The 18,026-nt window shown below is 34.7% G+C and overlaps 2 protein-coding genes across 2 annotated transcripts; both read left to right on the top strand.

The window, feature by feature from the left end:
* The first annotated feature begins 5,236 nt into the window (after positions 1 to 5,236).
* LOC115994832 (serine/threonine-protein kinase RUNKEL) lies at positions 5,237 to 12,709 on the top strand. Its single transcript, XM_031119111.1, has 11 exons — positions 5,237 to 5,547; positions 5,665 to 5,754; positions 6,248 to 6,300; positions 6,449 to 6,524; positions 7,416 to 7,477; positions 7,577 to 7,655; positions 7,752 to 7,811; positions 7,961 to 9,604; positions 9,854 to 10,723; positions 11,336 to 12,468; positions 12,552 to 12,709. The coding sequence occupies exons 1-10, from the start codon at positions 5,500 to 5,502 to the stop codon at positions 12,449 to 12,451; spliced, it is 4,098 nt and encodes a 1,365-aa protein (XP_030974971.1). The 5' UTR covers positions 5,237 to 5,499; the 3' UTR covers positions 12,452 to 12,468; positions 12,552 to 12,709.
* Positions 12,710 to 14,012: 1,303 nt separating this feature from the next.
* On the top strand, positions 14,013 to 14,763 carry LOC115950888 (classical arabinogalactan protein 27). Its single transcript, XM_031068165.1, is given in 2 exon segments — positions 14,013 to 14,502; positions 14,504 to 14,763. Coding segments are annotated over 2 exon segments (441 nt in total). The 5' UTR covers positions 14,013 to 14,100; the 3' UTR covers positions 14,543 to 14,763.
* The last annotated feature ends 3,263 nt before the right edge of the window (positions 14,764 to 18,026 follow it).

An 18,026-nucleotide genomic window follows, 5' to 3' on the forward strand; every position in this document is an offset into this window, starting at 1 on the left:
CTATTCACACATTTAAAAATTATTTTATTACAGTGTTTTCAATTTTCAGATTCAGCAAAATAAGTTCTATCCAAATAGACCCTAAAAATCCACCTGACACTTATCACCCATGCCACATGGGCTTCCTGCCCCTTTTTTTGTTTTTTGATAAGGGCTTCCTGCCCTTTTATTTCACAGTAATTTATATATAAAAAAAGTCCACATCAGATAAAATAATAATAATAATTCTAAACTTATTTTTTAAAAAAGAAAAGAAAAGAATTAAATAAATTTTGTTTCTTCTTTTTTTCTTTTTTTTTTTTGGGAAAGAACATGAAGAACCCATAAACTTCTAACCCGCCAGTCCCTCCTACCTTCAAAGATTTAAAACACCTTCAACAAACCCAAAGTCCTTACAAAATTAAAATCTCTCATTCTCATTACAAACCCAAATTTACAGTCCTTTCACATTCCACATTCTCATTACAAACCCATATTTACCCAAAATAATAATTGGAATCTCTCAAGCTCTCTCTCTACGGGCTGACTGAAGGTGAGCTCTCTCTTTAAATCCATTGCTGAAATGACGAAGCCGTTGGTGGTGAGGTTTGTGAAGTCGGGTGCGATGGGTTTGATTTGGGTTTGAGATAGAAAGAGGCTGAGATTGATCTAGGTTAAAGAGATGATGTGATCAGTTGCTGGCGGCGGTATGGCCGGCGATGGCACAACGCAAGGCCAGTGACAGCGGAGCTTGGTGGTGGAGTCGAATACGATTGGTTCAGTCTCGAAGATTTTTCGGTGCGAGACGTCTCGGTCTACCACGTGGCGGATGTAGTGAGAGAAGGGAGGGACCTTAAGAGCTATGGTGGAGGTCGCTGATCGATGGAGGTATGGGTTTGGAGGTTTCAGATCGTTAGGTTTTGTTGACGGGTTTCAGATCTGGGATTTAGGTTTGGTCGTTCAGATCTATGATTTGGAGGTTTCAGATCTAGTTTTGGTGGTGGGTTCTGTGTTTGGTTTCTCTGGTTCAACACTTCGGCCTCTCGATTTTACTTCCACTAGAATCGATTACTCATATCTTTGGTTTAGGATTTAGCTTTTGTTATTGGGTTTTTTTCATTTGAGCTTGTTTGTACTAGGAGTTTGTGTAGATGGAGGTAAGCGAATTGGGTTGTTGATGGTTTTGCTGAAGATGGATTGATGGGTTTGTGTTTGTATTCTTGCTGGATTTGTGTTTGTGTTCTTGCTGGATTTATCTGCATTTGTGTTTGTGTTCTTGCTTAATTTTGTGTTTGTTTTCTAAGAAGAAAAAAGAAAGAGAAAATATCAAATAAAGGAAAATGTTCTTATTCTTAATTCTAGATTTGTGTTCTTATTGTTCTTGTTCAAGGTACTTTTAGGTCTCAATTCATGCGATTTTTTGTTTTTAATTTTTTTATTTAGTTAAAATTAATAAATTAAATTTTTTAATTTAGATGCTTATGTGGTATTTTTTAATGTCAAAATAGATTTTTTTTTAATTATTATTTTAATGTGCCATCAGTCACGTTAGCTTTTTCTGTTAGTTAGGTGACGGTAAGAACTTAAATGTCACGCGTTAATTGGTTTAAGGATTAAAAGTAGTAAAATAAAAATGTAGGAACCAGAATGAAAAAAAGTCAAAATATAGGACTAAAAGTGCATTTACACCTAACAATAATTACAACTTACCCACCTCTGTAGTTTGCCTCAAATTTAACTTACCCACATGTGCTCCATAACTCACCTCTAATTACTCTGTCACTCTAACAGGTATCATCAAAAAATCAAACAAGAGATCAGATCAAACACTCATCTCCCACACACTCTCTCACGCTTGCTCACCTATTCTAAACCCTTGATTTTACATTGCTACTCACTTGATTTTTAAACCAAGAAATCAACTGGGTTTTGTTTCTGCAAGGACACCAAAGAAGAAGACCCATGGATTCTGGAAGGAGACCCATAAATTCATCCTTGCAGCAAGTGTCCCTAAATTTAGAATGAAAAAAAAAAGGTTACAAAATAATTTTAAATTGCTTTTAGTATCATAGTTCCAAATTCAAAAAAGCTGTTAAATGCCTATGAAATCTGACAGGCAACTCGTCGCCAGAGTCCCACATGGACAAGGTTAGTGCATATATTTATAAGTTTGTCATTTGTGGAGGGTATTGTACAAGCAAATTCAGGGTGGGGTTCATAACTCAAGCAATGTAACAATTGCTCCATATTATGTGAAATTTACATATCATTTTACCTATGATTAATACAAAAACTACTTTTAAAAACTCCAATATGATTTTCATGAATAGACTCTGCAGAAATAGAACTTGCTTCATATTGGCAAATACTTCACATGGTAACACAAAAAAAAAAAAGTGATAGAAAGATTACTACAAATTACCGTAGGCTCCAGTATCTTCACTATCCAACCCTTCTTCCAGAATCAGTGGGTCTCCTTCCTTGGTGTCCTTGCACAAACAAAACCCAATAGATTTCTCGGTCTAGAAATCAGGTGGATAGCAATGTAGAATCAAGGGTTTAGAATAGGGGAGCAAGCGTGAGAGAGTGTGTGGGAGAGAAGTATTTGATCTGATTTATTGTTTAATTTTTTGATAAAACATGTTAGAGTAACGGAATAATTAGAGGTAGGTTACGGAGTATATACAAAATGAACCACAAGTAGGTAAAATGTCAAAAATGAAACCACAAGTGGGTAAATTGTAATTACCCCTATACATACATATATATATATATATATATAACCGAAACCTCTGAAACTCTCACAATTTTCCACGTCAAAACAATATTTACATAAAATTATTTTTGTTTAGTCTAAACTTAACAAGGAGTGAAACTCTATCTCTCTAACAAGTTCAACTTAAACTCAAACTCATCATTATCATTTTTTTTAAACAAAATAATTTCTATTTAATCCAAACTTAATGAATGAAACTCTATCTCTCTAACAAGTCCAACTTAAACTTAAACTCAAACATTGGTAATTTATCTCCAAATTTGCGAAGTTAATCATGAACACTATAAAAGCAAAGCGAAACCTAATTTTTTTTTTTTTTTTTTTAAGCCGAGTAGAGGTATGAGCTCTTCTTATGTTATTTTCTTCTCCTCTTCTTTGTTAAATATATATATATATATATATTATGGTTTTTCATTAATTTTTTTAAAAGTAATTTTCGTACATAAACCACCAAACTCTCTTTAGTCCTTTTTTACAAGATAAAAAAGCTTGCAATAATTGAAATTATTCTTTCGAATGTAACTCATCTTTCTCTTATATTTCTCTATTGTTTAATCATACATATTTAGTTTTGTTTCAATAATTTCTAAGCAGTAAATCATCTGATTCTTAATATTTTTTGGTCTTCCAGAAGTTTTAATATCTAAATTTTTGAGTTTTTTTTTTTTTTTTTTTTTGCAGTATCTGAAGCTATCTGACAAATTTTTTGTAAGCCATTATACATTCAAGCAATGACTTCTTCATCAAATTGTAACACAAATTGAAATCATACAAGAGCAAATCATGCAATGATATAGTTTATTAAATTTTTTATAAAATTATTTTAGTCTACCTCACAAATAGATAGGTTCCCGTGTATAGTACGGGTTAGCGACTAGTATCTACCTATACATGGATCAAACTAACATCTTCTAAGCTCCACCATCACAAGTACTTGCAACTGCATTCCTATGGGTGGTTGCTGATTGCTGACTTGGACTATTTTCCACATGAAACTCAAGTCTTAGATGCTCAAATTCCTGAAAGTAATATCAAGTCTCTAAGACTTTATTTCTTTTGGGATATAAACTCAGCAACTTACCCTTAGGGGCTCGAGTTTGATTTAAACAAATCAAGGGTTATAGCCTCGAGTTCCAGGTGGATCGATTAAACTTCCATGTGGATTAAAAATTCCATATCAGTTGTTGCTAGCAAATAGAACTCGAATATGTTAGATTCAAGTTTCTTCACTAAACTCGAGTCTAAGGCACTCAAGATGCTAGTTTCCAAATTAGTTTTGAAAACATGCCAGCTAACAAAATAATTAATAAAATAATGTTAAATGGAAAAACAAATATATATAATATAGAAAACACTTTCACTAAATTCCTTGGTTGGGTAGCCCCTTTTAGGATTTCCATGGTGGGACTCAATTCTTCATGGGTCAGGCTTCAAAATGCATTGAGCCAACCTTGTTGATAACTACTATGATTGATGTTTATGTCGTAATATAAACTCAAATTCAATAATAGATTTTGAGTGCTTTGTTACACAATCTCAAACTTCAAAACAATATAATATTGGTGAATCTATTTTGAATAATTTGATCAACAAAATCATTTTTTTAATTAATTCATATAATATAATTTATGCTATAATTTAGTTTTTATTATGGTAGGAAACAAATAAATTAATAAAACACAATTGGGTGTTTAGTATGAGTATGAATTTTGAAGAAAAAAATTACTTTTGGTGACACAATGTGGGGGTCTACATTTTTAAAAATATTTATAATAATGCCACTCAAAATTTTTACTTGAGTTATGAAAACACATTTGAAGGAGTTTTCTAAATATATGCTTTAAATCACCTAAAGCGAGAGCTATAATTTAAATAAACATAACTTTTAGGCCTCACATATTTGAGCATTTAAATAACACGAAACAATTTTCAATTTTTTTTACCAAACGGACCCTTACATATACTGAGATACATATTCCAATAACTATTATTATGATTAATGATTATGTTATAACATTTACTCAATTAAAGAATAGATTTTGAGAGTTTCCTCATTCAATCAAATACTACTTTGTACAAATTTCAAAAATATATAATATTGATGAATCTAATTTTTATAAATTGAAAAATAAAAATAATTTTATATAATTAACTCAAATAATATAATTTCAATTAAAATTTAGTACATTCTCAAAAAAAAAAATAGTATTTATTAAATTTGAAAACAAATAAGTTAATTAAATAATCCATAAATAAACTCAATTTTGTTTAATGAGAAAAACGAATACAACTCTATCTCATCACGTTACAAAATGACAAAATGACGTGGCGAGCGTTAATTGGCACTCAAGTTCACCTGTACAGTGTACCCGCTTCCACAACGCACTCCCCCATTCCCCACAAATTCAAATTTTCAACGTATTGATTTTGATTCCCATCCATTCCTGTTTGGATACAAGGCCTACCTTATCCCCTAAACTAAACTCAAATTTTACAAAATTGATTTTAAATTTTTAATTCATTTCTCTATGTTCCCGCTCACTCATTCTCACACAGTCCCTATCTGACTGTCTCCATTCTCCATCTCTCACATTTGACCAATCAATCAATATTATTCACAGTAAAAAGCAGTGTTTTATACACTAATAATCACATCGAAACCCAAATTCCCAATCTCAAAATTTTCCTAACTCTCTCTCTCTCTTTTTCTCTGAAACTCAAATCGAAACCCTAGCTCAGCCACAATGAACCACTACCACATCTACCAAGCCATTGGCAGAGGCAAATACTCGGTACCATTCTTGCTCAAACCGAAGTTTCTATTTTCAAATTTTCCCAATTACAGTAACTTAACCTAGTTTGATTTATTTATTAATGTGTTTGTTTGTTTCCAATTTTGGATTTTGTAGACTGTGTACAAAGGTAGAAAGAAGAAGACCATCGAGTACTTCGCGATTAAGAGCGTCGATAAGGTGCAGAAGAGCAAGGTTCTTCAAGAAGTAAGCCAACGATTTTCCATTTTTTTTGGAATCGATTTGTGTAAATTTTGTTGATCCCTGAAAATGCAAGCACTGTTTTAATTTTAAACATGTTGATGCTTGGTTTGGTTGGAGTGAATTTTTTTCTTTATCTGATCACAATTTTTGAGTTACTAATTCTGGAATTTATATTATTATTTATTTGGATCGAATATAGTATTACTTTTAATTTGATGCCAAACAAGTATGTTAATTGAGTTGCCCTTTTGTTTTTGTTTAGGAAGTACTTTTGCAATACAATGAGTTCATATAATGGTATAAGGCTTTGTTTGGAGTTTATTTTCACATCAGAAGACGATGTACAGCCTTTTAAAGTATTGCGTTTTTGAAGGAAGAGCGATAGTTTCACACAATAAACAAAATAAATTGATGAAAATAATTTAATCCGAACACATGGGTTTGCATTTTTTGTTTATTTGAATTGATTTGTCCTTTTGTGGTGCATTGCGTGCAGGTTAGGGTTCTCCACTCTCTAGATCACCCAAATGTACTCCAATTTTACTCGTGGTAATGCTTGTTCAAATACAGAAACACAGAATTAGCCACTTGACTAGATGATTGCTTCTGAAATTTCAGTTTTGTTCTTCCTTTTGGAATTTATATTTGAATTATTATGTGCCCACAATCTCCATCGTTCTTTAAACTTGTATATCAGGTATGAAACATCTGCTCACTTGTGGTTAGTTTTGGAGTACTGTGTCGGAGGAGATCTCATGACCTTATTACGTCAGGTAATGCATTTCTTTTGAAAGGCTGAGCAGGAAAGGACTTGGAAGTTTTCTGGTCTTTTAATTTTATCAATAATGCTGTGGGTAATCCAACTGCTTATATAGGAAGTATGTACAAGGACACACCCTTGGGCGTCAACCAAATGCAGATATGAGTTATTGAATACAACATCTTCAAAAATGCGATTTAACTATGGATGTGGACTGTGGATGTAGGTGTTGTTGCCTAATGAGCTTAACCGATAAATTATGAGTGTCCTTGTTACACTGGTTTTTGTGTACCAAAGACAATTTTTGTGTCCTAGTGTTCAATCAACTCCTTTTGGGTCATGACCCTCGTAATGTTATCTCCTTTTCAATTAGGCAATAATGGTTATCAATTTATTATCTCTCTCTCTCTCTATATATATATATATAAGATTGACTTCAATGAAGCTGATTAGTGTTTTCTATGGTTTATAAATCACTAGAACATTGGAAAGGGGAAAGTGTGGATGTGTAACATATTCTTCTTAGAAACTCATAATAGTTCCTGCACAATGCATTATAGCATTTTTGAAGCTTGCCAATTTAAAGTGATGCAATTGTTTCATCATTTCACTGGCTTCAATGTTTCTTCATCTTTCTTTGACTCTATCCCCTTTGAGTTAATCTAATTCAGAGATCATATATCATTAAACTTTGGCTGTAAAGCATGGGGAAATATCATAATCAATGCTGTGGCAAAATACTTTTAATACCATGTCATACTATCATTTGAAATTTTCATTTATTCTGGGTTTATACAGTTAACATAGAAACAAGGATATGTAATATGGGTATGTAATATCTGAGCTGAAGCATGCTTATAATGGCATGATTCACATTACTAACATTTTCGTGACTGAGATGCAGGATAGTCAACTACCAGAAGATTCAATTCATGATATTGCACGTGACCTTCTCAAAGCTTTGCAGTATGCAAATTAGCATTGATTTTCCTTTTTATTATTTAGGGTAGAGTTAGTACATGTATTATTCTTGAGCTATGTTGAGAAAATCATCTCTATTGTCAGGTATTTGCATTCCAAGGGAATTATTTATTGTGATTTGAAGCCCTCAAACATCTTATTGGACGAAAATGGACGTACAAAGGTGCTTTCACATGTTATTTTTCTTGTATAGTTAGGCTACTGCCAGTGGTTATGATATCGACTTGAATAATTATTCTTGTATCATTATGCCTTGCAGCTATGTGATTTTGGGTTGGCTAGAAAATTAAGTGAAATATCGAAAACTCCTTCTTCCTCGGTATGTTTTTACCAACTATTGCAATAGTTGGTGTTGTATACAAAGTTTAAATTGACTTGATGATAATTATTTTGAAGTTCTCCATCTACCATTTTTTTTCTATTATTAAACAGTTTCTGATGTAGTTTGATTCTTATGAACTTGTTTAGTTGCCGCAAGCTAAACGTGGAACACCATTTTACATGGCTCCTGAGCTGTTTGAGGATGGGGGTGTCCATTCTTATGCATCTGATTTCTGGGCCCTTGGTTGTGTACTATATGAGTGTTATGCAGGGAGGCCTCCCTTCATGGGGGGAGAATTTACTCAACTAGTAAAATCCATCCTCTCAGATCCAGTTCCACCTCTCCCGGGTAATCCAAGCCGCCCTTTTGTCAATCTAATCAATTCTTTGCTAGTAAAAGATCCAGCAGAAAGAATTCAATGGCCTGAGCTTTGTGGACATGCTTTTTGGAGAACTAGATTCACTCCAGTGCCTTTACCTCCTCAGCCTGCTTTCACTAACATGATAGAACAATATGCTAGACCATGTCTTTCAGAACGTAATGGCGATAAATCTCTCCAAAACAAGACCCCTCCTAAGTACCGTGAAAAAGATGTACAAGGGGCTCCGAAACAGGATGAGAATTCTGTTTTAGGACCAAGAGGCTATGAGACACCAATCAAGGGTACACAAAGTGGCCGCAGAACTCAGACCAAGGCTTCTGGTAGAGTAGTTGAGGAGAAGCAGAAAAACCGTCCTAATGCCACTAGAGGTGTGAATCTTTTAAGACTTTCAAGAATAGCAAAGACAAACTTACAGAGGGAGAACGAGAAGGAAAACTACAGGAGGCCCTTGCCTAATGGCTCTGAAAATGATGCTGAAGTCAAAATTGAGAATACTGATATGGAACTTGATTTTAATGAAAATACTGAAGATGAGGCACATGATGAATCTGATAGCATTACTTGTACGCCCGAAGACAAGATGTCAAGTCAAGATCAGCATCAGGGGAAGGTAGAAGATGTTGAAAATAACACACATCAATTTGATACTCCTGTTAATATGCCTGCCTCAGATGAATCAAAACCACTGGACCAGGAATCATCTTCAGAGCATATTGAAGTGGCTGCTACCCCTCCCAGTGTCAGTCCTCAGCTTAAAAATCAGAGAATTAAAGATGGTTCAGGATCGGTCCCTGACTCTGATTCTTCAAAATCTTCTAATAACATTTCCCAGGTTTTTTGGCATCCATCTGATCTCTCAGTCAGACCTGTAATGCCTAGCAGAAAAGCTGATAAACTATTGGAGGTGATTCCTTCACTTCCTTTTGAGGCCTTACAAGCATCGGATTTTGTGAAGATGCCTAAAGAGCAGTTGGATGCCCTGAATGGTAGGATTACGTCCATTTTTAGTGGGAACACTAGCATTGGGGAGAAGCAGAATGTGATCAGATACCTTGAGATGTTGAGCACTAGTGCTGATGCAGCTAATATCTTGACTAATGGGCCAATAATGCTCATTCTTGTTAAAATGCTCAGACAATCCAAGGTCTCTGCTTTACGTGTTCAACTTGCATCACTGGTTGGCTTGCTGATAAGGCATTCAACTTTTATTGAAGATGATTTGGCAAATTCTGGGATTTTAGGTTCACTTTCTGATGGCCTTAGGGATAAGCAGGATAAAGTGAGGAGGTTTTCTATGGCTGCTTTAGGTGAGCTGCTATTCTATATATCAACTCAAAATGATCAAACTAGAGATAATAATCCACCTGAATCTCCATCAAAGGACTATAAATCCACATCTGGCTGGCAGGTTAGCTTCCTATTTGATTGCCATAACCTTTGTGTGTGTGCCAAATTGTTTGGCACTTAATTAATCTAAATTTGACTCTTCAATTCTTTAAGTAAAAAAAATCGTAACATATCTACCTATTGCTTGAAGTCTCATGAATGATATACTAAGATAACTTTTACTTTATAGAGATGGTGTTGAGTCCTTTGTGCAATCTTCATGTTCTTCTACATCATTTTCTTTATAGATAACTCACATTCCTTGGGGCAGGTTTCAAATTCATTGATTTCATTAGTGTCATCAATATTACGAAAAGGTGAGGATGATATGACTCAACTTTATGCGTTGAGGACAATTGAGAATATCTGCAGTCAAGGAGGGCATTGGGGAGCTCGTTTCACCAGCCAGGATGTGATTAGTAATGTGAGCTATATATATAGGGCTTCAGGGAAACAGGAGAGCATGAGACTCACAGCAGGATCATGTTTGGTCCGCTTGGTTCGTTTCAATCCTTCTAGCATTCAATCAGTTATAGAGAAACTTTCCTTCAAGGAAATTGCATCTGCCCTTGTCAAGGGCAGTCCACGTGAGCAGCAAATTAGCTTGAACCTTTTAAACATGGCCATGCTTGGAAGCCATATGTTCACTAGCATTGGTCGGTATCTTCTACCTTTGGCGGAGGATAAGAACCTTGTCCCGAGCCTTTTGTCTCTCATTGAGCAGGGTAGTGAAGTTTTGAAGGGAAAGGCACTTGTATTTGTGGCTCTCCTTTGCAAGAATGGTAGGAGATGGCTGCCACACTTTTTGTGCAATGCTAGGTTGCTTTCTGCTGTGGACAGGCTAGCAAAAGAGAAGGACAACTTTGTGAAGCAGTGTTTAGATGCATTTGTGAATGTTGTGGCATCCACTATACCAGGTTTATTGGATACCATAACTGGAGATATTCAGCAAATAATGGCAGGAAGGCGCCATGGGCATATCTCTGCTCTCAGCAGTCGAACTGCTCCAAAGACTAATATTCATATGTTTCCTGTTGTTCTTCATCTACTCGGGAGCTCATCTTTTAAGCGCAAGGTAGTCAGCCATCATGTCCTGCAGCAGTTGGCAAATTTAATCAAACTTGTTGAGACCCCATTTCAGGTAGGTGGCTGCAGCTGAGCCATTTTCCAATTTTAATTATATATAGTTTCTGCATTTGACAAGATAGCCTCATTTCTCATCTGAGTTGAGTTGCATTTCTGTTAAAGTTTCAAGGAGTACTGATGCTAAAATCTGTATAGTTGGCTAGCTCTTTCAACAGTCAATGTCTGAAAACTTGGAAAATGTGCAACTTGCCAGGGGCTTGAATACTGTCTTGGTAAGATGAAGTAGTGGTGGATGTGATTGGTAAACTGACTGCACAAGTCTGCCATGTTTAGTGAACCACTTTTTGCTAAATTAATCACTAAAAAAACATGAAATGGTTCCTTAGGTAGATATCTTTAACTAGTATTCGTTTGGCATCAGCTTCTTTGGCTTTTGCTGAAAATGGGTTAAAGTATACTTATATTCGAAAATGTGAGGTTTTAAGAAGCTATACATAAACAAAATAAGTTAAAAACTAAATGAAAAGGCTCATGGCAATCGGAAATGATTTGTAGGATGAGATTGACACAATTATCTTGGCTATATGGTGAACTTCTAACCTTGACCAAAAAATAATGATGTGATGTTGATCTAATATGCAATTTGCCTTTATTATTTGATTTCCAGGGCAGGGATGACTTCCAAATAACCCTTCTTCGAGTTCTTGAATCTGTGACAGAAGAGTCCCCTGTAATTCTTGAAAACCCTTTCATTTTCATTCGCGAAATTCTCCCCAGCTTAGCTGTTCTGTATAAGGGAAACAAGGATGGTGATGCCAGATTTTTGTGCCTGAAAATTTTGTTTGATGTAATGGTCATTTTTTTTGACGAACCATTTAATGATGAGCAAAGATCAGAAGATTTGAAGTCCATAGCTAATACACATTTCCTCCCTCTCTACCCTGCTTTGATTGAAGATGAAGATCCCATTCCAATGTATGCACAAAAGCTTCTTGTGATGTTCATTGAGTTTAACTACATTAGAATTTCAAACATTCTACATCTGAAGATAGTTTCGCAATGCTTTGAGTTTTTGCTCGGTGATCTCTCCAGTGCAAATGTAAACAATGTCAAGCTGTGTCTGGCTCTGGCATCTGCTCCTGAAATGGAATCCAAATTACTCTCCCAACTAAAAGTAGTCAGGAGGATTGGAAACCTCTTGGAATTTGTTTATGCAAAGGATATGGAGGATTTTCTTGAACCAACTCTTGGCCTGTGTAGGGCTTTCCTTCTACGATCAATCAGCAGCAGAAAAGGCTTCATCTACACAAAAGAACCAACTCTCTTAAGTGATGGTTCTGCGGAGGCAAACAGTGCAGTCGATCAGCAGCAAAGCATAAGAGACATTATGGACTTTGGTAGCAATGTAGGTGTACTGCTGGAGTTAAGCGAGTCCCATGAAGCAAATGTTGCAGATATAGCCTCTGAATGTGTGGTATTGTTGCTTAAGGCAGCTCCAAGGGAAGCCACCACTGGTCTTCTGACTAATCTCCCTAAGGTTAGCGCAATTCTCGAGTCTTCAAGCAGGGCCACCTCTCGCTTGCTTGTGCTGCGGGTGTTGCATGCTCTTGGTTATTCTTGTAGGCAATATCTCTCACAAGCAATGATATTATCAATTTCTGTACATGAGATTTCAAGGGTTGAAGCTATTGTATCTGAACTTAAAAGTTCAGGTGTACCTGCTTTAGCCAATGCTGCTTTGAATGTGGCATTGGAACTGCAGCGGCTACCTCGGTGCGTTTGATCATTGATGTTCTCAAGGTAGTATATTTGTTTCATTAATCTATTGTTTTGTTTCATAAAATTTATGGTTTCTCAATCTGTTGATTGCTTCTTGTTTGCAGGTATAGTGAACATTCATTGATTTGTGAAAACGTTAGACATGCTTCAGGATGTCAAAATTTTTCTGTATAATGTTATGCATTTTTGCTCATAGCTCAATTGTATAATTTTAAGTATACTTTGTATCTTTCTTGACCTATTAAATTGAATATTTTTTTTTCTAGAATTCTCTTAATATTGATTCAATCAAATCACTGTAGTCTTTCCTTTCTTCTTTTGTTCAAACTTCAAAGCTATGGTGATGTCGGTATAAAATGAAATATATATACTTTTTTTTTTATAGGAATTAAATATGCTCAGTTCCATTGGATAAAGGCAATGGAAGCATCTCTGTTACTGGTACTGTTATTTATTTTATTTTTTGTTGAGAACAGTTATTCAATAGTATTTTCTTTTCCCTGTAGTAAAAAGTCACAGTTCATGCATTCTATCAGCACCCACCGCATGCTTTGGCATCGGCAGTTTGGCAGATATTGTATCTTTCAATTTCATTTTATGAACTTGAAGAGACAACCTTTGGCATCTATAGGCTGCTAAATGATGACCAATTTGGTGAAATCCCGTGATTTGGGGCTAGGGGAGAGGTTACTTTTTTTGTCTTTAAATGGGTTGGGTCATGGCCCTCATGGGTATGCAGTGTCTTAAGGTCCCATGTGACTGCAAATATTTTCAGTACTAGTATTAAAGTTTGATGTTCATAAAGTCTTCATTTACCTAATACAAAATTTTCACCCTCCAATTAGTTGGTTTTCTATTCATAATTTCAAAACAGTAGTACTTACTACCTTGATTAAAGTTTGATGTTCATAAAGTTTTCATCTACCTTATAAAAATTTTCACCCTCCAATTGGTTGTTTTTCTATGCAGAATTACAAAATTCTCTGATAATTTTTTTAATATTTTTAGTTTGTCTGTATTTTCTTACCAATGAATTAATTAAATACATATGTGATCAAACACGAATACAAGCTGAACACTCTTAAGTTTACAGCTCATTTTTAACTTCGAATAATCGTGGAAAATCTAATACAACTTAGAATAGCGCTTGCGTGTATTGCAAACTTGTAAATTTACTGGTTCCAAATACTCTTTTCCAGCATCTCCAATGACCTGCAATGAATGATGTGACATTTTATCTTACTTTGGTTTTGGTTGTGGATTTTGTCATTTTCATAATCAACTAGATGGATGGATTAGGCGTTAGGATTCCAATTGATTATTAATTCAGGGAGAGCCCACCATCACGGGCTAAAAGGCAAAAAGGAAATCCTATACTACCAAACAAATCACTACAAAAGTCTAATGATCATTGTCTCTTTCCCATACATGCCAACCTGTTTTTTCTCATCTTCATCCCTTAACCACTAACCATTTGGCACTTGGCCCTACCTAGAACTTAGTAGTCATACCTTTTTAAGGCCCCAAATCATAACTTCCATTATAGCCCACATAGTTACATTCACCAAAGTTCCTCTGCTTTTCCTTAGGAAAATATTCATTACTTTTTTTAAGTATATAACAACCTCCAATAAGGGTGAAATTGATTTCTTCATGATTAGAATGGCCTCCTTTTGGTTTCATTTAGGAGCACTCATCAACATCATCATGGCTTTCATGGTCTCACCTTTGCTTTCTTTATCTCCGAACCTTAATTCTGATGCCTCCAACACTATCTCAACTACACCATCATTCTTGACAAACTCTCCTCCATCTCTTCCTCCTTTCCAAGAAATATCCCCTGACATTGCTCCACTTTTGCCTTCTCCTGGTGGTGAAGTCCCTACTTCAACTGGATCATCCATACCCACCATTCCTTCAAGCCCAAGCCCTCCAAATCCGGACGAGTTGGATTTACTTGGACCCGATTCTGCATTGTCGCCATCTGGGTCAATGCCGGCTTCCTCTGCAGAATCTAAATTCTTGGTTTCATATTTGAATATTGTTTTTGCAGGTTTTAGCTGCATATTGGTGTATGCAGCCAGTTAAGATATAGTAGTAACTTAAGGGCTACATGAAATCCATAATTCTTGTAGCTTCCCACTCCTTGTTGATGCTAATCTTTCATTCTTTACAGCATATGATACAATGTATGTAGCTATTGTCTCGTCCAATATTGTGACTGTAAGCTATTGTGATTGATTTTTGAGTAGAAATGAGTTGTATTAAGAGACTAGTTTTATTGTCAGTCATTATTGTACTAGTGTCAATTTTAAATTTCCTGCTCCAAGTTGCTATTTTCTTTTTCTTTGGATCGAAAACTCCCACTAATTGGCACCAAAAGGAGAAGCTACATAGTTGATTTCATGCTATAATGTGCATGTCACATGGCTTTGATCCACAACCATATGGGAAAAAAGTATTTCCATTTCGAGTGCATGTGAGACACACAAGTGAGTTGTCTCATCATCAAAGGAGGAATCAGTTGCATACAACTCACATGTTAGGTAATGAAAGTCAAATTTAATGGTGGTTGTATTTGGCGAACTGCTATGTCTCTTTCCACCGTCAGCATCTTTTATCCAATGAGGGAGTCGCTGTGTGTTTTTTTTCTACGTACACTGAGTTATGTCTCCGACCAAATTAACATGCATGTCGAGTAGTCAGTGGCACAGAGCTTCTCATATATAGATTTTTACGCCACTTTTTCCCGATTTGTCAACTGGAGCGAGCAACTTTTTCATATAATGACCATTCATCTGGTTTTGTAATTTAGGTATTAATCATCAATTTTATAAAACTTTTTATAAAAAATTTAAAAATTTGGCAAAAAAATTTAGTCTCTCTTTTTTTCGTTATTTTTTTTTTAAATAACTAAATAAATTCTTTAAAGACATACATTAATAAAAAAGTTGGGTTAACGGACAGCTTACGATGCCTGTTAATATCCATCTTTTTTTGCAGTCTTCTACACAGCTTTTATGTGTTTTTTTATCAAATGTGGGTCAGCTCTATAGGAAAAGAAAAAAAATGAACAAAGAGACCAAAATACCCTTTTTCACATCTCTCACCAACTCAGGCCTAGTCAAGCACTCATGCGTCTTTCACAGAAAACAAAACCAAACATCTTTACAGAAAAGAAAAAACTGAAATCACAATCCTCTCACAGGAAACAACCAACATAAAAAAAATAAAAAAATAAAACTAAAATCACAATCCTCAGGAAACAACCAGCATCAGTAGATTAAAAAAAAAAAAAAAAAAACCCATCTCACAAGAAACATTTAACATCAATACATCCCAAAAAAAAAAAAAAACCATCTCACAGAAAAACAACCAACATCAGTACATCCAAAAAAGAAAAACCCATAAGAACATATGGGAGAAGATAAATTTTTTTTGAGGGAGACGAACTGGGTTGATGGAGGGGAAATCAAGGAGGAGACGAATTGAGTTAGAAAAGAAAGCTGTGAAAAAAAAAAAAAATAGAAGACAAGGAAGTGGAGCCAAGAGTTTCATATGGAGAAAATTTTAAATGATGAAAAAGGAGAAGCCGAAAGGATGGGTAAGTGTAAGGGTGAAACAAAACGTGTGGTTGAGAAAAAAAAGGAGAAGTAAAAATAAATAAATTAGAGTAAAAGGTGACTTGATGGGATACGTGTCTTTCATGGATGGAATTTTACAAAATAAAAATTACAAATGGTATTACAATACAACATATTATAACAAAATTTTCACAATAGTTGAGTTGTCAAGTCTTTCATACGTGAAAATAAAATAATAAAATATTATATTAGGATTGACCACAACTAAAAACAAAAAATATTGTGAAAATATTGTCACATTTTATTGTTAATAGTTATATCATCAATAAATTTTTTAAATTTTAAGTTTTTGTAGTTTAAAATTATGCATAATAGATGCACTTTATTTCGTCAAAAAAAATTATGCATTATAAAATATAAGTTTTTGTGATTTTTGTGCTATTTACACAATATTTTCATAACAATTTCATAATAAAATCTACGTAATAAGTTGTTATTAGTTATTATCTGAATCTACTAGTGACATTAATATTTTTTTATCTACCATTAATGAAAAAGAAAAACTAATGAAAAAAAGATGGGAAGATCAATTAAGAAATTAAAAGACGAAAAAAGAAGATGAAGATTTGTAACCAAACAAATAAGGAAGGATAAGAGAACATAAATTCACAAGCGCATTAAAGGAAACTCAAATTTTAAAATTTCTTTTTCAACTCTTTACCCTTTATTTATTCTACTATAAAAGGCTAGGGGTGTCAACCAAGTCGTCGATCTGCCAAAACCAAACTAATTCTGATGGTTCCTTGGAGATCAGTAGGTTGAAAGTCTTGGGTGCTGATGATCTTAGGAATTGATCTTGAAAAAGCAAACACTAAGTCAGAGGAGACCGGTGGGGACCGGCCAAAAGTTCTCCGATGATAAAGTCAGTGGATTTGTGATTCCAAGTAAAAATGAAGTATTTTGTGAAAAGTGTTTGAATATGCCTTACTTTCTCATCAATGAATGCTTATATAGCGTATGTGAAACGATTATTTGTTTAATAACCGTTCATATTGTCGAGGAGTTCAGAGGATTCGGAGGTAACTTCCATAACCGCCATGGAAGTTACCTTATTTGTACCGATTAATGGAGAACTTGGCACATAGCAGTTCAACTCATCCCTTACACTCAGTGGAGATCAAAGTCATCCAAAGTCCAACACGTTCAGCCCAATGAACTCGTCCATCCTTTATTAAGGACGGACGAGGCTATTAGGGACGACTTTTACTCCTGCATTCACTTTTTCCTAATTCCGTGTAGAGCTCGTCCGTCCAAACGTTTCTAAGGACATACAAGCTTCTCATGGGACCTCATCCGTCTAAAGACGAACAAGGTCATCAGGGACACTTGAGACGATCACTACATGTGCTTGGTTCGCCCTAGTTGGTCTTTCATTGGACAACCCATATGGACAAGCTCAGGAGTTGGTATTTTTTGTAACACCATCAAATTCAACCTAACCTATTAGTTTGGGTCAGTTTTTGGAGGTTGGTAAGTCAATAAATTTGCCTAACCCGATCCACCTATATTTAATATATTTTTTTTAAAAAAATATTATGTAATTTTATTATTTATTCTTTTGTTTATCAACCGAGTTAGGATAGAATTGTATGATATCCTACTAACTTTGAAGCACTAATAAAATAGTTTATGTTAGTTTGGTAGTAGGCTCAAGCTTATTAGGTTATAAATTTTCTCTTATTTGTATCAGTGTTGTTTGTATTGGTATTGTTTGAATGCTCAATCAATTTTTATTTATTTATTTTTAAAAAAAAATTCCAACCCGATCTAGGTGGGCTAGGTTGGGTTAGATCTTTTTTCAACCTGACTATGGTGGGTAGAATTGAAAATACTCCTCAACCCGAAGAAAAATATTAATTTTGATTGAATTGTTTATGCTATGGGTACACCAAAAAAGAAAGTTAAAACAATAACAAATACATTAAATTGTCAAAG

This window comes from Quercus lobata, chromosome 6 (assembly GCF_001633185.2).
Source record: "Quercus lobata isolate SW786 chromosome 6, ValleyOak3.0 Primary Assembly, whole genome shotgun sequence".
NCBI lineage: Eukaryota > Viridiplantae > Streptophyta > Magnoliopsida > Fagales > Fagaceae > Quercus > Quercus lobata.